Source organism: Ostrinia furnacalis, unplaced genomic scaffold (assembly GCF_004193835.3).
Source record: "Ostrinia furnacalis isolate ACB-3 unplaced genomic scaffold, ASM419383v2 OfSCF7615, whole genome shotgun sequence".
In the NCBI taxonomy this organism is placed as follows: Eukaryota; Metazoa; Arthropoda; class Insecta; order Lepidoptera; family Crambidae; genus Ostrinia; species Ostrinia furnacalis.
Window position 1 is genome coordinate 258,376 of NW_021137854.1, and position 26,036 is coordinate 284,411.

Sequence of the window (26,036 nt, forward strand, 5' to 3'; positions counted from 1 at the left end):
ATAAACTCTACCCAGGATCATGGAGTTCATGAAGGAACTACAGTAGTGGGAAGTTCGAGACAAAAGTTTCGCTATCACGGTAAAGTAGATAGGTAGCTCACCGTTTTGCACGAGCAGCGTCGAGTCCCTTGCGAGCGGCAACTCAGAGTCCGTTAGCGTCGCGTCGGACGCGTTGTCGGACGCGGAGGTGGGGGTGGTGGGGGCGGTGGGCGAGTCGGACAGACCGCGACTACATGGATTAAGGTAGAAACTTGCGGACAGCAGACCAATCTTATCTCTTTATCGTGGGAGGTCAGCCCTAGGTAAATTTGCCGAACGTATTCTTATCATGGTGAAACTGGCTCTCATAAATAAGAAGTTCAAGGCAAAACTTTGTCTATTACAAGAAATCAGGTAGGTGGCTCACCGTTTTGCACGAGCAGCGTGGAGTCCCTCGCGAGCGGCAACTCAGAGTCCGTTAGCGTCGCGTCGGACGCGTTGTCGGACGCGGAGGTGGGGGTGGTGGGGGCGGTGGGCGAGTCGGACAGACCGCGGCTGCGCGCGCGCCGGCGCCCGCTGCCTGTGCTCGAGCCACTCCCGCTGCCCGAGCCGTAGGGGTGAAGCCGGCCCAGGCCTGGAACAATGAGAAACTACGTTAGACGAGGTGAATGGTCATTTTTACTTATGATTAAAGTACGGCCAACGAGAAGCGATACCAAATGTAAACAAACCCAATGTCATGGGTGAACCCGTCTGACTTTGACATATTTTGGCGGGAGAACGAGACATTACAACAAATACACAAGATGGGAAGAGACAGAATATATTGTCAACTCGAAGTCGTATCGACCTTTTGTATCGCTGCTAGTTGGCCGTACTTTAGATCATGGGTATTAAAATTTCAGGCCATTCTAAAGGTGTGGCGGAGCTGCGGACGAATGTCCAAGCTAGGACAATAACTCGCGGTTCCGTTTCTTTGGGCTCCGGTGGAAACCGTCGGGTTTTAGTGGGTAGGCCCCGCCTTTAGTGAGCAGGCGGGGAGAGTCCCATATAACCCAATGGCCATCCTCATCGACCGGTGGGTAAGCGCAAAGCATTTCCCAACGTTAAAAAAAGGTGTTGAAAATCACCCCATTGATTTGGCGAGTCAATGGTGATATGTGGAGTATGAGACTAATAACTTGATAATGATAGTTAATGCTGATGCTGCATGACCTACTGGGGTAGGAATTAAGCCCACGACCTTTCTTTTGCTGGAAGATGGTTGTACACTGATTTTGAAGTATTAAAATTTAGTGTGAGATGCAAATCTAACATGCATGATAACATCTGTCGTGTCTTTTTCCCTCTCGTTACTGCTTGTAATTGAAATGACGCATACGCTCACGTTACCTAAAGCTTAATGTTATTGAGTGATGAAGTTAAGTTATCCTTTATTCCAAAAAGATATAATGCGGAAAAACAAGATAAGAGCTTTTTATATTAATATCAAAGTACTCGTTAGTATGAAACACTTAATTGTACCTAATAAATATTATCTTGTTTAAATACATTTTTACGAAAGCTATAGGACCGTAGGGATAGTAAACTATTCAAAACTTCTAACGAATTAATACTCTGTCTGTGAATGACAAAAGAAAGAAATTAATATTCCGAGCATATCTTAAGTAAAGTACATTTTTAATAGAATCACAATATTAAAAATTCGCATAAAATTATAAGATTTTATTTTTAACTGTCTCGACGACTATTTTTTAAATATAAAAAGCAATGAAAAAACTTGTAGTTAGATTAATTAATATGACGAACACAAGGTTAGACCAATTAGTTCAATACTAAGTAAAAAGGACGATGAACCTGCTGTTCCTGGAACGGTAGATCAAAGGGACTAAATGGGATATGAATTTCCCAAAGTAATTAGTATTTAATTACTTGAATATCTATCGTCAAGCAATTATTGTTAGAACACGAGATTTCGCAAATCAGGAAATCCCTAAAATAGTAGATACGGAAATTAGCTCACAAAAGCAATTTTAGGAGTAAAATGTTTTGTTCCACAAAAATTAGGTAAGTATTAATTTAATTATTTTGTACATATTAAGATTCTACATAGGTACTTTAATATTACAAGGGAAGCTTGCATAATAATAGGCAATAATATCTCCTTGAAAGAAACCCATGCGTCATCAATAAATCTTTATTGTAAAAAGGAAAATATCATGGCTTTTATCTTTCATGAAAATATGCACGACCTATAAGAAGAACATAAATAAAAAGGTTTAATACGTAACGAAAACAACATCAAAAGATTCGCAATGGAAAACGGAACGTAAGGAGATAACAATAAAACGAAAGACAAAAAGGTTTTACCCGACAAACTGAATATTTTAAACTTAATGGTGACTTTTATAGGCTAAGTAGGTACCTCATATGAGTACGTGCTTGATCAAAATACGATAACAAAAGAAAAGAAGCCGAGCAAACAAAATAGACATGGCGAGGGCAACCGTAATTAGAAATAATAAGGCTTCAGGACACGACAAAGAACACAATACGATGCTCTCGTACAAATTTTAATGTGGATGCGGACAAAAACGACCGCCCTGTACAGATAAAGTCAATTGAATATATTTATCTATGCCGCCATGGGAATAAATGAACTTGAAATGTTTCTTGATTCTGCCGCGAGGTATATACAAGGTTATTTTTAGATTGCTCGTTTGTATTTTGTGAGGTTGTTAAATTTAGTAGGTAATTTAGTACATTTAACCAATGTATCACATTAAGCTTTCCTTCAGAAACATGCCCCGAGCGTCTTTTATAAACAGAGCAATATTTAGTAACACGTTTTCTGAGAAATTGTTGAAGTTTCATATTTTCTTTTAAATCTAATGCCTACTACAGTTAACTAAATTAAGACTGTCTTGAATTTATTTCAAGAGAAATACCTAAAACCCCGAAAACCGTCAGCACTCTCAAGAAATAAAGCTATAAGGAAAAACATTCATAAATGCGAGTGAATATTTTCAACACGTTTGCTCACCTGTAATCAGGGCTGCGCCTTTGATGTCCCTGAGCCCTTATTAAGTAACGCTGCGGTAGCTGCTGAATAAAAACAGGTCAAGTGCGGAAGGAACCGCGATGCAGACGTCCCGTACAAATTCTTTGAAATGACAGTTTCTTGTCACGAAAATTTTAAAGCTATTACATCTTTGAGGTGCTTAGGTACTTATTTAAAGACATAAAAATAACTTGGGAAAGTTGGGAGTCAGATATTCTGAGAAGCACTTTTATTAAACCAATATTGGAAAAGATAGTAAGACTGCTGTAACGGACTAGTGATAGAGCAACTTACAAAAAAGCTACTTTGAGATAGTTACACTGATGTTAAAAATACCTTGATTGACATTCCCAAAAGAGCAGTAGAACTTGGTAAAGCAACTGCTTTTAGACAAATTATCAATTAATAAAGTTTGATGACTTGCCAATACTTAAATCCCAGAGTCATATAAAAGTAACCAGGCGTATTCATCTAAAAGTAAACGTGTTACTATTAAACGCTCTACATTTACAATCACTACTTACATCTGACGTCTCAGCAAGGCACTCTTTTAAGATTAACAATCTGAAAAGAGTCTTTCATCATTGTGACTTAAGGATCTCTAAAAACGCTGGCTCTTAAGAAACCTTGCTCGATGAAACTCCTTTGACTCCGCGATTTGTGGGAAAGCATTATATCTACGTTTCCGGTCTCGTTCGCGAGCTATTACATATTTAGCAAGTGCTGCGGATTACAAAGAACTAGCTAGCTTGAGGGATATGTCTCTCTAGGTTATATTTCCGAGTAAATATTTATATTTTTCTGCCTTTTATCTTGAACCTTGTTTTGACGATATTAAAACGAAAGTTATGAATAAGTGTTTTGGTTTAAAAGAAGCAAACGCAACAACGCGAAATACGAGTAGGTACCTACCATGAATGTAATATTGTTTTTCTCAGCAATAAGAATACTTCCATTTTCTTCTTCTTTACTTCTGAATGAAACTATATTAACACCAGCATTCGTGGTGGTCATAATTAAGTAAATTACACTATCGTTAATGTAAATAAATCTACAGAAGTACGAGGGGCTAACGGGACTATTAGTAATTTATGCAATACAAATTGAGTTTAGATCAAATTCTAATATTGATACAATAAGTCATCTAAAAAATGAGTGTGTAATTGTATCAAAATAATGCTAATTAAGTAAAATCTGTATTTAGTAACAATAGGTATCGAAATCATGTCCGCATCAGGCTACTGTAATCCTTGCTCCAACGAACCCACAATGCAGTGCGTGTGTCAATACCATGAGTCGTGAATAAACAGCTCGCACTGTTGATGAACCCGATCAAATAGCCGAGTGTTTTAAATCTACTGGTTTCATTTTATGTATACTTTGCAAAAACATACTTTGATACATTTGAGGTCATTGTAATTAAAGAAGTAGTAGAACACATGAATCTTGTCTCTCATATACTTATAGAGGTTAATAATGAATTGACTTAGGTATTTGCTCCGATGGGAGCGAAAATTCCCGAACACGTAATAAAGAAACTTTGACTTTTAGGGCATTACACGGCCCATTAAACGTATTAGGCAATCAAGAAGATTATTCTCCTTTGCTCGCAAAAGCACCATACTTTCCATAAATAATATAAAGACAAAGCCTAAAGGTTAGGGGAAAAGAGCTAATGATGATTCGCTTTATTAACATTGCATTGCTTCTATCTTTTCAGTTAGATATTCAATGAACTAAGATTTCAGAAGCAACAAAGTCTTCGAAATGCTCGTTTTCTTTAAAAAATATAAGAATGGCAAAAACAATCGGTGCTTATTAAAAAGATAATGACATCCGCCTCATTAAAAATATTTTATGTAACATTCCATAATCTCACAGCCTCGGCCTAAATTATTCGAGATATTCTTTTACCTCAAACACAAAATTGCTGAGCGAAACCGAGATAGGATCTATCCAATAATCTCCCAATTTCAATTCTCATTATTCAAATACACGATAAGCATCGTCCTGAAAAGATATCTCGTTGCGAATTTCATAAAAAGAAAACCCGAAGCCGGGCAACGTTAGCAAATTCCCTTTAATCTGGTAACTGACTAATAGTCGTATGGGATCATTAAGGAAAAGTATCAGAAAGGAATAAACCAGCTGTACTCGAGTGCTCTTGGAGCTTCGAGCGAAAACTTTTTAATTTAAGGCAAACATCTTGAGAGGCCCAACTCAAAGGACGCTAAGAAAATAAAATTAGTTCCGAATGTACCTCATTACCGGACTTCGTAATTGAGTATGCAGATTGCATGTGAAAAGTTTTTTTACAAGGAGAACCACGTCAACTAGGTCGTTTCGAACTGGGCGGTTTCAGAGCGGATTAAAGAGGGAATTTCAAATGAAAGGTTTTTGAGCCGGCAAATTTAAATAAACTAGGCAAAAAGGAATACAAGTTGAAACTGCTCCAAATGCGTGCTCAAATATAAAGTAAAACGGTCAAAACTCACATGATCTCGAGGATCAACGTCATTAATGAATCAAACTAGACATCTTTTAGGAATTATGATTCTTGATTCATAATATTGCTGATGCTTGTATTTTGACGTAAGTACTTTTCTCGCTTTTCAAATTCCAAGACATACTGATGAGAGCAACATCTTGTAAGACTCTCAAAACATCTAATCAAATAGCCACAAACTTATTGAATGCGATAATTAAGGACTTCTCTGATGGAACCCTTCACAAAGGAGGTCCAAACAAAAAGGACAATGAGTTCGTTAGTGGAGAATTTTTGCTGAACCCCTCCTCCTCGACCATCGGGGCGGAGAGACTTCTCCGTAAAGAATGCTAATTGTAAGTGGATTGCATAATGTTGAGATGCACTGTTTCCTTCGTGAAGCATTGTTGTTGGGAGCATTCACAAAAATATTTAAAAAATATCTAATTAAAAGTTTCAAATTAGAGTTAGAGGATTTAGCTCCGCAGACGGATAAGAAACAAGTCACATAAAAGTGAAACACCAAGAGAGAATTACTTTTGTTATAATTTACAATATAAACCCTGAGACGAAGGATTTTTAGACTCACCGTCTGATCCACAAGATTTATTATTTTAGAGCACAAACACCAAACACAAACAGTTCATCACATTTACAAAGTTACACTCAACGATGAAACATTCACAAATTATGAAGTTAAAAATAACAACACGCATAAAACCCGAAAAAGCGGTACACTTGTTTAAAGCGTTAGGACTAATTCGCGAATAAACTCTAGACATTCTAGAACCGGCGTGGGTGTTGGTGGACTAACATAAATAATAACACAAAATATGTCTGTTTCCTCTGCTCGCGATAATTCTGCCGGTATCTCGCAGGACGTCCGCGGTGATAAGCTGTGACCGGTCGATTTTAATGAACACATCTTTGTTGACATGAAAATAGCAGCACTAAGAATAATTTGTGACTAATTAACATTTTTGATGCTGATAAAAATTTGGCAGTAAATGAACTTTTATGCGAATAAGTTTTTTATAGTCGGTAAAATGAATCATACTTGTGAAATTATGTTACAAATTTATATTTCACATAATCCACATTTTACCTTCCTTTAGTACATCAAGTTTTGTATAAGAAGAAAATCATTTCCCTTATTTGATTTATTTATGGTATAAATGAAAGTTTTGAAAGAGTAGGTAAACGTTATTTTGAATAACAAATAGGCCTTAAAGTTTACCATAATGTGAAAGGTAAATAAAAGTTTAAAGAAAAAATCACAACCAAATCCCATTATTGCCGAGCACAACCCTACAAAATAGTGAACTCATAAATATACAATTGGCAATTTGTTTACGTTGCAAAATCACGTCTCCACGTGCAGGAGTAACCCCAAAAGATTCCGCGGAACACATTCGCCGAATAAGAGGATCCTTCCGCACGTATTGTTGCTTCTTCGTTACTCTAAAAGAAACTACAATTTGAATCCAGAAATTCCCGAAAAGTCGCATAAACGAACCGGCAAACCTGTATCCCCCTGAGAAACAACTGTCACAATTCCTCACGTGCCGGGAAAAAACATATTCAATCATCACAACGGATTCGCGAAATACACAAACAGGTGGATAAGTAAATATTTAGACGCTCCCTACACGCGGCCAAAGCTACTGCTTCGGAATAAAACATCGAGGAACTTTTAGATATTTTGTCGAGCCCATTTGAAATCTTAGCTGCGGTCATTCGGGCATCTTCCTCAAATGTTACCGACCCTTTTCGTACTGCATGTAAATCAATGTGACTTCCCGTAGTTCCAACTCCGTATAATATTCTAAACACGGTGCCCGGCGTTAAGGCAAACGTAGAAATTTGTCACATGAGCGATGGTTCATGTACGTGTTTTGCCGCCCAAATCCCAAATATAATCCTTTTCTGTGCAAATAAAACACACCTTTATTACTTTAAAGAGAAAAGCTTAAATCCTGCGCGGTCTCCTTCGGGGATTTCATATTTCATACGTGTACGAACAGGGATTATCGCGCAAATTTATATCTTAACACTTTAATCGAAGGGATCGTTTTTGATCGCGGCCACCTTGTCTCCGGTCGGAGTCGTAGTTACGCGGAGTGCGACTGTATGATTTTATGCCAGCAAAAGTAAAGAAGGTTGACAAATAGGTAGGGCGTGCCGATGTTCAGTTTTATTAAAATTAAAATGTTCTATCGTGACATTAATAAAAGGCGGTAAGGTCGGAAATTGTTTGAATTCCGCCGTTTGGATTTACAGCAGGAACACGCGGATAAGCTGAACATTTTTATTATCATCGCACTAGTTTATTGCGTCTCGAGCTGGAGCATTAGAAATAATCTTCGCTGTGGGGTGTGTATTTTAAAAGTGTTGCCGTAGACAGTGTTAAAAGTAATCGTGTAGATAATCTTAATACTGCACTTGGCTCGTCGTCGCGAGAGAACTTCAAGAGTTTGCGGGTTGTGAAATTTTTTACGATTATTTTCCATATGGGTACTGATAAAGTTGAATTGAGTTGTAAATTTTGACGGTTTAATCCAATTTCTGTCAATAGGATTTAGTGAACTAGTACAATTGATTGGAGCGTAAAATAGGCGAAGAAGATTCCCGAAAACAAAATACCGATAAATCTGCCAGCGCTAAGCAAAACAGCGGAGTCGAAGGGCCCGTCCACAGCCGTAACTCACATCTTACTCGAGCAATTTCACCGACAATTTATTCGGCATGAACTGTAGTTGTCAAACGCTGACGTCGCGTATCGAAAGAATAAATGATAGACAAAAGAGAGGCTGGAGACAACTGCCTTCGGTATTGTGGTCACGTCGCACACGAGACTCGGCGGAGGCGCAATCTTCGAAGAAAGAATTACATTTATATAAAGGATGGGGAAATATCAAGTAATTCAATGCATAGAGACGGCGAAACGCATGCTGATAAAGGGAAAGAATATTATATTTCGCAAGATTCGAGACGTCATGCCACTCAATTCGCTCAATCCTTATTTGAATCTTTAGTCTACAAAAACTTGGTATTCAAAGTCTATTTTAGCCAGTCAATAGAATATTGGCAGCCATATAAACTACACAAATCTACTGAATAGACTGTCGGATAAGCTCTACATGGAAAAGCGAGTACTAAAAGCAAATTTACTATCATTTAATCTATTTGTCGCGATTTTTTGTGTTCAGTTTAGCCGGGGATGTTTTGTGTGCCAGAATTTATGAGTACAACAGTTTCGGTTCAGTGCGATCATAACAACAAACAAACAACTGTTCTTATGACAAAATAATATCATGTGACGACAGCTGATAGACATTAGCTCCCTAAGGCACAATCGACCGCAGAGCAAATAAGCACGCAACAATCAACTCAATGATTGCGAATCATCCGAACTTAGATTCGAAAATCCCAGCAGTGAGTGTTTGTTTTTGATTTTTGTCTAACGAGACAATGGGGAAATGATGAGGACTATGCCGTACGTCGCCTTTGGGACTTCACCCCATTCCGACACTACCACCCCTCGCGTAAACGTCCAGTCAATTGTTAACTTTGTTTTCTAGGAGATACGATTTAAATTCACTCGGCGAGTTTTTGGATTAAGGATGTTTTGTAGTTAAAGCCCGCACATATGGCGTCAAACGGGCTACGGCGAGTGACGGCATGCCACTCCAGGGACTCGGATTGGCCTCAGTACTCCACGGGACATCCACTATGTCATTGCGAAGTTCGGACTTTCAAGATTGAATTTTGTGCATGCTTTTAAAATTGCATTTTAGTGGAATCTAAACGTTTAATATACGAATGTATTCACGAGTGAGTTGTATATCAATCGTCGATAGAATAGAGATGTTATCGCGAACATTAATCATGTATGTAAGTTTATTTGGAGCGCTCGGTTGAACACGAACAACAACATCGTCAATGTAGCCGCAAATCACTATTAATGAACTCTAAAATTAATAGAGCATCAGTCACTAAATTAGTAGATTAGAGAGATCTAACCGAAAACCGATTCGATCCGCTTATATGCCTCTAATTAGGCGCCTGTTGTTTACCTTTGTAATGATCCAACATCAAAGTGGGATCTGCGTGTAGCCCGTAGTGAGTTCCAAAGTGGTGCGGTTCCAGAGCTCAAACTTAGTGATTTATTTATGTTGTCGGGTATTGATCGACGTGGTATGAAACTGGCACCGTTGGGGAGAATTCGAATCGAGGTCAAGTGGATGGAACTCTCATATCGTTTTGTTTGTGTAAATAATCTTGTTATTGAAAACGTTTACTTTGGATCTCGGATGCATCAACGTATAGTTGATTGTTTTCTTTTAATACGATTGTGTAATCCCTCTGCGTCCGAAAACTCTGGTAGAAACCAACGTTTTACAAAATTCTAGTAATTTATGTGTTTTACTTATATTATTATCATTTTCTTAAAGCTAATTTAACACGTATTTTATAGTAACAATCTGGCGATACATCCAAACTGGAATGGTGTATCACTCACAGTCCTACAATAAAGTTTCTGCTAGGTATTTTATTTTGAACTTTTGAAACACTATTTAATGAATGTATTATTATAATTGCTAGTTTTGGTAATGGTGAGTACCTAGTTTAGTGAGTGCAATGAACATTATGTAAGAATACAATTATGTATAATTTTTACCTGTCATGTGACCACCCTAAAAACTGATTTTAATTCGTTGGAGCCCATAAAGCTCCGACTATTACGGCAAAATATCGCCCCGGCCATTCCAGGGGTAGGGTCGAGCCATAAGTTTCCTAGATGGCGCTAGTTACGCAATTTGATAGGACGTGGGGCGTTATGAGGTAATTATTTTATAAACACTAAATTAACTTTCAACAATCAGTTTTTTATTTTCTTATGGGTAATTTAATAGTTTCAAATTGTAAACTTGTGTCTTCTTGCAATACAACATTAGCAAAATCAATTTTATTTTGTCTGACTGCTTTGACTTGTTGTCTACTCTTTTATTGTACGTTTTTTGAGCACTTACTAGTGAACTAAATAGTTTAGTATACAAACATTTTATCAGCTTATACACTGCATTACACAGCCGTTGATTGAGTGGACTCCTAAATAGGGGAAGCAAGTCATTGGCAAACTACTACCCTGATGAGTAAACAGCATTAGTTCTATGACGGGAAAGATATACGATTCATACGTCAGACATAAAGTTATAGAGAAAATAACATTACTTTTGTAATGATGAGTATGTATTTGATATAAGGGTAACTTGTAATGAAAAATAATGAAAAAGTAAACTCAGAAGGCACTACTGGCAGAGCACATAATACACAGACGGCAGAACTAACAGATGGGGCAGCAAGGTTCTGGAATGGAAGCCACCTATTGGAAAGCGCAGTGTTGGACGTCCACCCACAAGGTGGACCGACGACCTCATATGGGTAGCAAGAAGGCGCGGTATGCAGGCCTCTACCATCAGGTCATATTATTATGGAAATCATTGGGGGACGCCTATGTTCAGCAGTGGACGTCTTATGGCTGAAATGATGATGAAATGAAGGACTTATGCCCGTTTTCACCATCTATCCCTAACTTTTAAGTGACCCCTTTGAAAACAAAATTCCTATTATGTGTTAATATAGGGTCACTTAAAATTAGGGATTGATGGTGAAAGCGGGCATTAATCGTTTTAATATTGAGCTAAGGCTTGAAAAGGAAGCTTGCCCCATGTCTTAATATCTTGCAATTTATGTATTCACGTTATGTAACTGGCATGTGGTCCTGGTAACGTATCATGTAATGTCTACCTACGTAATCTGTGGGTCGGCAACAACAAGGCAGTAATGATACTATGGGTAAATAATTTACGCGTGTTAGTTTTAGTGTCGTAGCCCTAAGTGATTGCTTCCCTGGCTGGATAAACAAGAATTTGTTGGGATAAGCAGAATGGATGCGTATTCATTTAATGGACGACGTTTAATTGTTTTGAATTGTAAAACAGGTTTTGGGTGATGCATTTATTTAATTTGCAGATTAGGTAACGAATACGATGACATATTAATATGATTGAATAGTGGCAATGAAAAAATAATTATGTTTTATTGGATGAATGAATAGTAAGAGAAAAGAAAGAACAAACATTAGTCAACAAAATATGACATTGTTTCTAAATTAATGTTTATTGATTATTACCTATAAAGTCTACTAAAAAGTTTACTAGCTGTTTGGGTTAATAAATTAATAGGTAGGCAGAGGGACTCTTAAACTGTTCTATTAAACGATTTTTAATAGCTTGATATTTATAGTTATAGTTAACATTCTGAGGCTTTAATCATACACTGTCTCGCTTGTTAACAATTCATGGGTAAGTTTACTAAGACTTTAGGGCTTACAAAAACTAATAAGTGCTCAATTGAGGCCCCTTATTACTGAGCCTAACGAATAAGCCACCATAATGCTGACTAATGACTCAAACGAAGAAGCTATCGAATTGCACGAACAAACTATAGACTATAGACCGGAGGCAAATAATTGAAGCAATTGTAAAGCAGGTCGAATGGGTCAATTAATCATTGAAGCCAGCGGAAACTCTGTCAATGAAATATGTGAACTACGGGTAAATAATGTTCGTGTTTTTGTACGACTTTATTTGATATCGATTGGATATGCGATAGTGCAGGAATATGTCGTGTGTGATTTATTGTAGAATTGGTAATTGTAGAATAGGTAGAACCTATTCTATGCAATTCCAATAGTAATGGACATGCATTAATATTAGAGCTACAATTTTAAAACCACGCGCCACAAAAATTCACATATTCAGATGTTCGTTTCAAATCTCAAGTGTAACTCTTATAGGCAATAAAACGCGACAAGAAGTTCGATGTACACTTTTAAACACTATAAAAAGTGGTAAGTGACATGGACCACCATAAAATCATGGTGTCGTCCTGCCAGAGTGTCAATATCACTGCACCAGACCCGGGCAGCGTTGGTGGTGCAATAAAATTGATAGTGTTAAAGGAGAATAAAATTGTGACACGACAAATTCAACTTGGCCTCCCGGAATGGTACATCGTGTAGACGGCTCCAGAACCCCAAAGGACCAGGATCGACTGGCTGAGGAACAGTGTGGGCGAAGAGAGTGGCACTTTTAGCAATCCGCCTTATTTTAACATCGAAATTTATTTCGGTTTGTATTGACACAGTTTTAGTGTCGGAATCGAATATGAGTGCGTTTATTTTTATTTTTAAATGTTTTACATTTGATGGGAAGCGCTCTTGAGTATTGAGAATGGTTAAGTCATTTAGTTCTTTATTTTTTAAAAGCCTCGATTCTAGTTGTAAATTTTATAATCAAGTAAAATAATTTGTATAGTATATACATGCATTATGGCCAATAATGCAGCTAATAAAATATTTAACGATAAAGAGGCATAAATTACAAAGCTGTACAATCAACATACGTTAAAGAAATTACGAAATCGTAAACTGCATAGGACGGACTATAAAAAAACAATAAAAGCGCAACTCGGGGACTTTTCGTTAGCCATGGGGAGTTCATTGAACCCGCCACAAATAACACCAAACCTACCGGACGTTAGAGAAAACAAAAACGGGTCCGACAATAAAAATTAAAGACAAAAACTTGACTGTGCTCCTAAATTTACATGCACCGAAAAATCTCATAAATATTAAATCAAGCGAGAGTACGGCAGTCACTAAAAGCGCACTAAAAAACCTTTGTCTCGCTGCTTTAAACAATAAACGAATGCCCAAGAGGAGTCGGGGCTTGCACTAAAGTTATCTTTATGTCTTCATTCTTTTAAAATAGACCGTCCATATGGTGTTTGAGTGTCTTCTCCGAGATGCTTTCGTGTTCATCGCTATGTGGTTGCGTTGAATGAACATCTGTATAGATAATTTCTTCATCTGTAGTTTATTTGGTTCATGCATGGTTTGTCGGTTATTTATTTTGTGACAGTTATGATGCATCGCTTTGTATTGTAGTTAATTTCAATTAATAAGTTACGTAGTGATAGGTACTTTTACTGAATCAGATTTAAGAGCAATATTTGCAAAAAGTTTATGGCTTTTGTACATAATTTGCATGCTCGTATATCTAAAGTTCGATCATTAGAAGTCAAAACTCATTAAAAATCTTGCGATTTGATTTAAAAAGAACAATATTTTTAAGTTTTATTAGCTCGAATACAAAGTGCTGTATTATACAGAAAAGTTTCCCCGACGAAGCCATAACGTATAGTTAACCATTACCCTGCGTCGCGCTGCGCAAATAAAACTTTAAGAATCCGGACTTGCTCTCTTGTCAGATCGGTAAATATAGTGTATGCGATCACAATCTGGCTGGAGCCATTCCCACGTAATAACGCGAAACGGTTGCTGGTGCATCGCACAAAGAGTCCTTATCAAAATGTCACGGGAGTGTGACGTCATCTTCCCCACTCCCAACAGCCGTCTAGGGGCCCATTTGCCGTATATTACCCACCTTCCTACACGCCGCGTCATTTTTCCTTGGCGCAGACTCAAAATTACCGCCATCTTTATTAGCCGATGACGGATTTAGATTAGCCGTTTGATTAAGTGTACCAAACGCTGTAACGTTTTTTTCGTGTGACAGTTTACTAAGCGAGAATTGATTTATGGATTTTGTAAATGGTCTGACGACGGGATATAAGTTTGTTTTAATCGAGACAGCAGTTTGTGTTAATTTTTAATTTGTGATAAGCGCGTGTCTTCTAACTTTGGAACATATTAAGCACTATTTTAATAAATGCCCGTAAAATAGCGCATATGACAGAAAATATTGGCTTTAGGATCATGGATACCTAATTCAGGGTATTATGGCAAGGAAATTACAAATATGACGATGAGAACGTTTGACATGGTTCTTCATGGTCATGTTCAAGAAGGTTGCCTATAATGCTTTATTTATGACGATGAGCAGATCATACGTATCTTTAGACTCTTTAAAGAGACAGAATCAGTCAATGACATCAAACTTACATCAAGGAAACAGACATAAAAAATATTTTACACAATTGTAAAACTGCGGACAACAGAGTCGAAATAACGATCGGAATCGCAAATTATTTAATCACCTTAGCACAGAACAAAGGCCCGACGAATGGCAGAAAACTGCGCGCTGTTTAAACAATTTTATAGTTTATTAATTAGCCGGAATTGTCTTTGATTGCTGTATTGCTCCCGGAAAATTCCGTTCCGTGGAAACGTGAGAAAAGAATGCTAATTGCAGTTGGAAAGCTTTCAATGGAATACTAAAGCTGCTGTATTAAAAATTAACAGAACAGCAACAATATCATGTGAAGGTTAGGGGACGAAAACATATCTCACTCATACATTCCAAAACCATTCAAGAAATACTTTGATTATGTCAATATTTAGAAATTCCATCCTGCAACGAAATGCCAAAAGCTCAAAAATTACTGACCTCATCCAATTATCTCAAAAAGACGTTCTAGCATATTTTCCATGTCCATTCACATCGCAGCCACTGCAAGGAGGTCAAATAGAATTTCATATGCAAAATAGCCGCTGTAACAAGCTTTCAACGTCCATGAACGAACGCTACAAAGCCTACGACAATGTATGAGACAAAATATTTTTCAATACCAAAAGAAATTGGTCAAAAATGACTCCCCAACAAGATTATCTCGGCAATTCGTTGCGTCCGCTCGATTTCAGACTTAAATGTTTAAAGTTAGAGCGCAATTTTGTTTGGTGCTCCGTCGCTTGTGTTTTCAAAGGCTCGCCTACTGTTCTCCTTATAATATAGAGGTCGCTCTGGGATCGACTGAGACGTAAATTGCTAAACGTTATGTTCAGTCCTTTGGTACGGACGGCACATCAAGTTAAACGCTGCCGCATCTTATGCCCTTGTGTTAAGTGCTATTTTACAACAAAAAAATATAGTTTAATGCGCTGTCGACTGTACATGAAATAGACAGAAAATGGGCACCGGAGATATTTTATGGGAATATTAAAAAAAGTTTGGTTAAAAAAATATTTATGTTAACCTTTAGGTCTGCAAATTACTACTACGTCCATCAACTGAAAAAGTCTGAAATTCATTTTCAGCGTCAGTTTTCCATGAAATATTAAAGTAATATCGGTTAGGCCTACGGTCAGAGATTGAGGTCAGTATATTTAATCTCAAACAAAAATGAATTGCTGAACGTTCTAAAAACATCCATTAAAAAAAGGTCAAAGCTCATTGCAATTGAGAATGAAACGTCATCAGCATGCAAACTGCGTTTAAATGCTCTCATTAATACTAACTATTCATTGACTTTTTTTACTACCACAATGACTGCTCATATGATTCGCAAGGAATTCGCAGCACATGGTAGATTGTTATCGTGTGGGGCGAACAAAATCTCTTTGTCTTAGTTATTCGCAATGGAAAAAAAAAACTCATTCCCTGTTCAGTCTCAGTGAAACGTGGTCCGCATATGTTAAAGTGGGCCTCGGCCGTGCTTTTTGGCTAGCGTAGAGGGTGGCGTAGCGTTTTAAAGCAGTTTCGTTTCCAACTATTTCTAAAACTTCAGGTAGGTAGTGTTTGTATTAAAAACCGAAACGAATTTCGATTTTGTCAGTGTCTCTATGTTTTAGGCCCGATTCGACCAAACTTTTATCCGAGAATAAATCCTGGTATAACTGGCACATTAAGTTTCAATATGGGAAATATCTCAAAACTAACGATTTATTCTGAGATTATTTACTCTTATTTGGTCGAATTCACCCTTAAGTCTTTTAAATGTCTATCGTACATGTACATACAGAAGAAGACTTGAATACAGAAACTGGACACAGTCGTTATGTTCAAGATAACAAACATTATTAAAAAATATTTGTTGTCTTTTTGCAAAAGCCTCGCTTGCAAAAAAGCGCGACTTTACAAAACTGTAGAACAACGTAAGCGTAATGACACGATATGTCAGATTATAAATGGCCCAGAAAAATAAACATGGCGGTTGACGCTGCCAGGCATCGTTACGTCACATGTAAGTACTGTATTTTATTTCATTTATTGTGCTGTATACAGTACACATTGAAAGTGAAGCTTTTTTGCTCTTTGGCAAGGAAAATTCTATGACTTAGCCAGTTGTGTTGTTTTTATTTTGCTTATTTCAAGGCCGCATATTATTTTTGTACTATTAAAATAACGAAATTAGGTTACATTTGCTGAAAAGCCAATACAATAGGGGCGGAGGGAAAGTGCGGGAATAGGGTATGACCAATAGAAGAAACTTTGAAACATAGCTCACGTACTTGAATGTTCCTTGTGCCCCAACACCTATAGGGAAGACCTAGCCTTTGGGAATACACTAGGGTTGGTTTGAAAGTTTTGATCGGGGTCAAATAGTGTTGATACGAAAGAAGAAGAAGGTCGCCTTTGCATCAATCTACAGGCAATACGGTGAATATGCTGGTCGTAGTTATCTTCTAATCAGTGTGCTTACCATGAGTTTACGTTAGATGTGCTCGCTAGCGACTGCGTAAAAATTTGACATTAAATGTAAGACAGATATACAGCGCCCCTAGTGGCTACTTTCAAAAACTAAAATTTTCATAGATTTTTTAGCGAGCACATCCAACGTAAACTCATGGTAAGCACACAGTTCTTCAAGTTAGATTTTTAAGTAAAAGCGATTGTACGATAAGTCAAAGAACTATCCTCTTAAATGTAAAACACCGCAAATAGCCACTATATCACGATTCATCAATTTTATGTCTTCAGGTGTAGAAAATATAACCGAAAAAAGCTTGACAATAAATTGTGATATTACATGTGCCTAAAAACCTAAAATACTACTTCTTCCTTTTGACCCGCGCGGGAGAGATAAAAAAGGTATCTTAGTGCGATCCGCTTATGGAGGCCTCGGGTGTTTTCTTTGAATCGAACGTACGAGTAATCTTTATTGATATAAGAGAAATATGTATTCGTAAATATAGGTACATACATCTAGATTTCGAATTACTATCCATCAAGTTAGTTCATCATCATCATTTCAGCCATAGGACGTCCACAGCTGAACATAAGCCTCCCCCAATGCTTTCCATGTTGATCGATTGGTAGCGGCCTGCGTCCAGCTCTTCGCTGCTACCTTTATGATGTCGTCGGTCCACTTTGTGGGCGGACGTCCCACGCTGCGTTTTCCGGTACGCGGCCTCCGTTCCAGAACCTTGCTGTCCCATCGGCCGTCAGTTCTGCGTACTATGTGTCCTGCCCATTGCCAGTTCAGCTTGCTAATCCGTCGGGCTATGTCAGTGACTTTAGTTCGTTTACGGAGCAAGTTAGTTGCTAGCTATTAAAGATTTTTTCTTCCATCGTTTGTCACCACCAGTGTTGGCACTAATCAATTAATTTTTTAATCAATTAATTAATTTGATTAATTTTAATCATGATTAAATTAATCCTGATTAAAATAATCATGATTAAAAAAGTAATCATAATCATGATTAATTTGTTAATCATTAATCAATAATCATTAATTTGATTAACTTGATTAACTTCTTAAATGTTCTATCGAAAACAATGATAAAACATTGAATTCTAATATTAGATGTTTGGTTTTAGGCTACAATTCTATGACAGGTCATACCTAGATAAATATAAGGTAACCTAGATTGCCCCCCAACCCCTTCCCTCGCTGAAACTTCCGGTGCAATCTTTCGACCTCCCGTAGGAGGATATCAGTCCACTTCCCCTACCGTTCCAGCACTTACTTGCAACCCCACACTCCCACCACCTGCCCCCCACTCCTAGCCTCCCCTGAAACTTCTGGTACGAAGTCTCCTGCACCTCCCCAACACGCAAAACCTCCTAGTTTAGCAGCCCCACCCTTCTATTGAATTGCCCACGCTTGCCCCTCCCCCCGAAACTTCTGGTACGAAGTCTGCTGCACCTCCCCAACACGCAAAACCTCCTAGCTTAGTAACCCCACCCTTTTATTGAATTGCCCACGCTTGCCCTTCCCCTTGAAACTTCTGGTACGAAGTCTCCTGCACCTCCCCAACACGCAAAACCTCCTAGTTTAGCAACTCCACCCTTCTATTTTCTGGTACGAACTCTCCTGCACCTCCCCAACACGCAAAACCTCCTAGCTTAGCAACCCCACCCTTCTATAAAATTGCCCACGCGTGGCCTTCCCCCCGAAACTTCTGGTACGAACTCTCCTGCAACTCCCCAACACGCAAAACCTCCTAGTTTAGCAACCCCACCTTTCTGTTGAATTGCCACGCTTGCCCCTACCTTGGGAGGGGGGGGGGGGAGGGGGAATTCTCCCTTATCGTCAGCCAGCCCGCTTAACTTCTTTCCTGACCCAATTTTGCTGGAGGATAACGGAAGAATAGAAGGAATTGTGAGAAACAAAACTAATGCGATAAGTGTTTTGAGTAGTGAAAATTGACGCAGTTTTTTGGGAAAACGACAATACAACTCCAGATCCCCCCTTTGCTAGACATTTTATAAGTCGCGGGTACCTTTTCATACACCCCCAACCCTTTTCTTATGAAAATAGTAGATAGTTAATCAAATAATCAAATTAACGATTAATGATTATGATTAATGAATCTTAATCAAAATTTTTGATTAATGATTAATTAATCATAATCAAAAAAATTTGATTATGATTTTAATCATTAATTTTTAATCATTAATCAGATTAACTTTTTGCCAACACTGGTCACCACCCTGGCGTCAGTTTTAACGAGCCGTCATAGGCATCTGACACAATTAAATCATGCCGACGCGACGGTTAAACAGTCTGAAGCATAGAATAATATATCTACGTACTTGGGATCGTGAGATTCGAAACATAAATGTTTTAAATAATCACTCAATAAATATTTTTTCTAAAGAAGAGATTATCTTGGTGTCAGACCTTTAATACGCCATAGGCATTCGATATCATAATCCTAATCTGTTTAATTATAAAACAAAGTCGCTTTCCTGTCTGTCCCTATGTATGCTTAAACCTTCAAAACTACGCAACGGATTTTTTGCTGAAACAACCCATCGCAAGCTTGCGAAGCCGGGTCGGGCCGCTAGTCTTCAAAATACAAGTAATTTTAACATGGTGAGGTTGCATATTGATCTGCCTAACACCGTTCCCATTTCATTTGTAAACTGACAAACGTGCCTCAACACATATACATATACTTCAACTCATCACCCGACATCCCCTTACGTAATAAACGCAAACCCCCAGAATACCTTTTTCAAAATGAGTACAACAAAGGGGTCCCCGCACAATGTCAATAATAACGGCGCATTAACTCAATTGACCGGGCGCCTAAGTACGAAAAACTCGAGATGCGCAGAAAGACAGACTCACTAACTTTTTCCATCTAAAACTTGTACTATAAATCGTAACGGACCACCGAGCGCCAACTATCGCGACGAGCAGAGCCCTCTATTGACAATTTATGGCAGATTTGCATTACGACTGACTAAATTACGGAGTTCGGTATTGATTTTGCCATCAGCAGTGATTTCGGTTTATAGTCTTTTTTATTGGGGCAAAGTTGAACGAGTTAGTTTGAGTGCTTTGGGGAGTGTAAAAGATACCTATGTAGATATTGGATGAGGTTTTTATTTGATAGAAAGAAAGGTGAAACGGTGCTCCGGGATGGATAACTAAATTATAAATATGGTCTTTGTTCTTTAGTGGTAAGAGAGTTGAACAATGACTTACTGTTCAGATTTGCAACCGTGCAGATTTGAATCAGCTTAACTGTCTGAAAAGAAATCTAAAGTCATAGTATAGTTTATGTTAAGCCGTGTCGGTTGAATAGAGCCATATCTGACACCTAAAGTTTGACATCAGGCAGTAACAACCCAACACACAACAACAATGAAAAATAGCGTCAAAGTACTAAGTAGGTACGACATATTTATTTTATTACGGTGTTGTAGGTATCATCACATTAGAAGCTATTTCCTAATCTGCTCACAGACTTGGGACCTTCAAAGGTCATTAGTACAGATAAACAAACATGAAACTTATTAATATTAAAATCACCAATTCATATTCCTGTCACGTCCAAACCTAAAAACTTTCCAGACTGTAATGACGTCATGATTGTACTGATACTAAATAATCGAATCGCTTCGTAAACCACAATCCGTGACCACACTGACCACAGTACGAGTAAGGTGAGACTCAAACCTCTGACGAATCGATAACACAACTGCCAATCCTATGTCGAGTGGCTTCAATATTTGATTGGGTTATTCGGAGCAAACGATTATATGTATATTTAGGTTTCGTATTTTTAGGAAATCGCGTTCTAGTAGGTTATAAATAGAAGCATTACTTCAGCGATGGAAGTGTTACGATAGCACTGTTTTAAAACACGCGTCCGAGTGTCGATTTTTAGGCCACTGTATTATGGGAAGTGGAGCATATGAAGGTGATTAGGAGTTATGTGTAGACTAGACATAGGTCGTCTGGGAATTATTTTTATTTCTATTGGTAGCTCACGTACATCTTTGTAGAGTCGACAGCACATCAAATCCTGCTAATATTATAAATGCGAAAGTTTGGATGTCTGGATGTTTGTTACTCTTTCACGCAAAATCTACTGAACGGATTTTGATGAACATGTACAGTATTATTGTTTATAACCCAGAATAACATATAGGCTACAATTCATTACGATCTCTCAAACTAAATTTCACGCGGGTGAAGCCGCGGGCAAAAGCTATTATACATATTTGTTACAAAAAACATCTATTGCATCTGAATAAGAGGCCACAATGAGCGTGATATCAAGAACATCAAATCTTAGTGGTGCAATAGAAGAAGGTATTTATTTACTTATTTTATTTAAGGCACAGCTACTGAGAACAAACAACAACAATACAATTAACACAACAACATAGCACAATATTGAATTATTGTCTAAAAGTTATAGATATTTATTTACTTTCTTTATTTAAAAAGTTACAAAATATAGCATAAAAGGTCAAAAATTAAGACACAATCAATAAGGAAAAGGTCGATTCAATTTAAACACAAATAGAAATTGACCTTGAATACTTTAACAACTCTGTCAAAGTTGTATCAACGTGACGTCATTGATTAATCATTAATCATTGTCTTGAGCCCTATTTATGTCATTAACACGTCATATTGACGCTTGTCGACTGGGTCAACTCGTAAATAGATTTTATGAATGGAAATATTGGAAAATACAGTTTGACACTGAAAAAATCTTAGAAGCTTCCTCAATGTAAAAAATACAAAATTAAAGACAATATGAAAAGAATATGTTCATTGACAGATTACTTTGATAGTGAAATCATTGTATCTCTTTTAATTAACTTACATGAAACTTTACTTATTACATTATATTTTTTATTTATTTTTTTTATGTGACAGGAGGCAAACGAGCAGACGGATCACCTGATGGTAAGTGATTACCGTCGCCCATAGACACCCGCAGACCCTGGGACGTTACAGGTGCGTTGCCGGCCTTTAAGGTGAAGATACGCTCTCCTCTTGAAAGCTTGCAGGTCGTATTCGTCCGGAAACACCGCAGACGACAGTCCATTCCACAGTTTGGTTGTACGGGGCAGGAACTTTCTAGAGCAACGTACTGTGTGATATTTATATGAATAATATTTACTTATACCTATTTAAAATCGCTTCATATTCGTAAATTACTCATCATCATCATTTCAGCTATAGGTCGTTCACTGTTGAACATAGGCCTCCCCTAATGACTTCCATATTGACCGGTTGGTAGCGGCCTGCGTTCAGCGAATTCCTGCTATCTTTATGATTTCGTGGGTCCACCTTGTGGAGGTGGACTTACTAATCACTACTTCCAACTTTAAGTTATTACGTACGTTAGACATGTAGGTACATTAACGCGGTTTGGTTCGAAGTCGCGCCAGAATAGTATACTTACTTAATAAGAAACACTGCCCCAACTATTTAAGTACTCCTTTGACAAAGATGTCCTGATTAAAATTTGCCAGTCGAGATATTGCGGTTAGGGGGGAGGGGGGGTCTCAAACTTCGGCGAATAGATAGGCCAACTCGTTTCCTCTCTATTTTGGGACTGTTCGAAGTGTTAATTTGATTTGTAATATCAGAAGTTTGAATTTAATCATTTATGGTGTCCATTACAAAAAAGAAAATAATTTTCTAGTTTGATTTCAGACTAAAGAAAGATAAATATAAATATAAATAGGTAGGTACCTGAGTTTCCTATAATCCCATATAATTTCACAAGGCCAGTTTCTAAAACTCAACAGAATCGTAATTCTTTTCGCACTTGAGAGAAATGACTACTTAATTTAGTGAATTTAACTTCTGTCCAGCTTTGTTGCCCAGTTGGCATTCTCTTCTTAAATGCTCCCTAAATAGTTTAGTCGAGCTGTTAATCAGTATGAATGAAAGTGCGCACATTACACCGATTTGGTATCGGTCTCATGCAATTCACTGACAAAAGCTCAAGTCAATAAAAAGTCTAAAGTCTACGGGGATTCAAAGGGTGATTTTAGAAGACATAATTAAAAATAATAATAACTATCTTTCCGCCCGCGGCTTCGCCCGCGTGGATTTTTCAAAAACAGGGATAAAACTATCCTTTGTCCTTTCCCGGGACTCAAACTACATATATCTATGCCAGATTTTATCAAAATCGGTTCAGTGGTTTAGGCGTGAAAGCGAGACAGACAGACATACAGACAGAGTTACTTTCGCATTTATAATATAATAGTATAGATTTTATTAATAAAACAAAAATGCCCTGGCTGTTCCCCTTTCCCTCTCTCACCGAGCACTCGTCTACAGTTTCATCGGTCTCTTTGAAATTTGAAAGCTTGGATTTTGTACGTACCGTCAGAAATAACAAGGTTTTCGCGGAATTAGTTCGCTAATTTGGTTACGTTAGAAGCTGTTGAGTGATGAACCCGTGGCAATTATGCGCACGAACTGCTTCCGGTTTAGGTTGCGATGGAAGAGAATTGTGTTGCGTGGAAAAAATGTGGGTCAGATAAGGATAGTGTGGATTTGAAGCGGAAAAACCATGAAGTTTGGTTTAAAAATTATGTATTTCTATATCTTACGCCCGCTCTACCACTTTCAGTACAAAATATCTGTCTCAAATGTGTACGTCGAAAATGCAAAAAAATAAATCGTTTATTTCTGAAAGTAAGCCCCCAAAGAGCACTTTTACATGTCCCTAATATACCATTAAAGTAATGTCATATAGAGTTACTGAGTCTCTTATCTATTCTGTAATCGAACAGAAATGAAAACTCCGTAATGAAAGTTCGAGGAAAAGTTTTGTTTGAGATAAACTTCTAACCCAAAAAAAAACAGTAATTTAAATTAGGTATACTAATTTAAATTACTGTTTTTTTTCTTCTTTAGGGCTGGATTAGAGCTTAAATTGAACCCAAACTGATTAGATATGAAAAAAAAACCCATGGAAAAATAATATCATGATTTATTCTACTGGGTTAGATAACGGTGTGGGATGGTCCTTAATGGCCGAATCGGGCCGAAATCGTCCGAAACGGGCCAAAAGTGGCCGAACCGGGGCGTATTTTTACATATTATTTTCGGGTGGCATTAAATTACGGTGGATTTTTTGCGGGGAGTTATGAAAGACCATATTTTGCGAAGGTGCGCGGTATGAAAGCGATTTTTGCCTTCGAGAGGCGGGAGAAAAATGAATAATTATAGTATTAGGGCCCTTTTCGGCTGTTTTATTGGGCGCATTTGTTTTTTACGTGAATATTCGAGGGGAGGTGAGTATGTTTCCTTTTGGTGTTATCTTGTGGAAGGGAAACGCGAATTTACATAGGCAAGGTGTCTTGCCTAAGTTATGCCGCGTTCCGAACACGCCACGCATGCTGAAATGCTAAAGGTGACTCATGGTACAGTTGGCTGTAAAATACTTTCATGTTTAACACAATGTCCTTGTGTTTCCAATGAATGACATAAGTTAATACCTCAAATATTTTCAGTGACTATTAATCCTTCAAGGCCCGCGAATCTAGACACAATAGATAATCAATTGTTATGACATTAATGAATGCCGTCTGGGACTCAAGCGGTTAATGAGAAAAGTAAAATTCGAAGCTATTTACAATAATAATTTTCAGCTCAAAATTACCACATTTTTTAGTATCCTAGTAATGCACCTACAAAGTAAATAATAATTTCATCAACTATTGCAAGGATTTGTGGTGCATTTTATTAAGTCTAATAAATAATAAATGTTACTGTCTTTCTTTCTTTCTAAATGGACACGAAAATCGTTGACCTAACGTGATTTGACGTTCGTTTCAGCCAAATGACGTCCACTGCTGGACAAAGGCCTCCCCCAAGGTTTTCCATAATAATTTGACGTAATAATACAAAACAATGTATCTTTCAGCATTTATTATTATATCGAATCAGAGCTCGACTGTACTTTATCGCATGTTGTTTAGCATGTTGAATATTGCGTATTTGACAGTTTAATGTTAAGGCCTGTGTATTCTATAATTAACCCTTTAACCGACCGGTGGTGGAATCGTTGCCTCCATATTTTCAACCGTATGCAATTTAAATAAGGTTTTTGAACAAATAAGAAATATTTTTTGTATAGGGTTAGTCTAAGTCAAGCTTAGGGGTATTTTTAAAATGCGATACAATAACAACTTGAGCGTTTGCCCAAGTTATTTTCTTGTTAAATATTCAATTGAGTTACAAAGAAAACAACGTTATGCTTACTTAAATGGCCTAAGTTTCGGGAGATCATGCTTAATAGAAGGCACATATACTTAGAGAACTTAATATCTTAATCGAACTAAAAAGCATTGAATATACAATGTAGTTACCAGGACTCATGTTTGTGTTACAAAACTACAAGATTTCTTTCAGAATATTGATTTTACTAACTGTTCGTGCAATTTTGTGATTTACAGCGTAGGATTTTAATGGTCAATAAGGTGTTTACGGGAGTAACAGTTTTGGGAAATATACATAATACAATCTCATACTGTAGAGCACCATTAATAAAGGGAGTTTCTACTACCAAGTGGCATATCAAAGCAGTAGGAATACTCCCTAACACCGTTTCAGAAATTGGGACTCTCCATCTCTGTGACTCATACCATATTCTCGATAGGAGTCCTTCTCTTTTTCAGTTATGCTTCAACCACACCAACGTGTGCCATCGCCGGCGTGATCATAGACCAGTGACAGTTCGCGCGGACTCTCATGGGTCGCGCGTAGGGTTGCCAGGCGTCCGGCTTTAGCCGGACATGTTTGGCTTTTTAGGGACTTGTCCGGCCAAATATTGCCTTGTCCGGCCTGTCCGGCTTTTGTTAGGCTTTTTATTTGGTTGCTGCGCCAGGCGAAAGTCGAGCCACAGAATCATATGAAGCGCACGCATCAGGATGTTGGTTAGCAACCGATGATAGTACTCACTCATGAGCTGACACTAATTGCCCC

General features: G+C 37.7%; 1 protein-coding gene across 1 annotated transcript in view; it reads right to left on the reverse strand.

Moving 5' to 3' along the window:
• Positions 1-389: 389 nt before the first annotated feature.
• LOC114365720 (uncharacterized) overlaps positions 390-26,036 on the reverse strand; it is an 84,039-nt gene continuing 58,392 nt past the window's right edge. The window contains exon 3 of the mRNA XM_028322357.1: positions 390-613. Within this exon, the coding sequence (XP_028178158.1) occupies positions 390-613 (224 nt within the window). The remainder of the gene's footprint in view (positions 614-26,036) is intronic.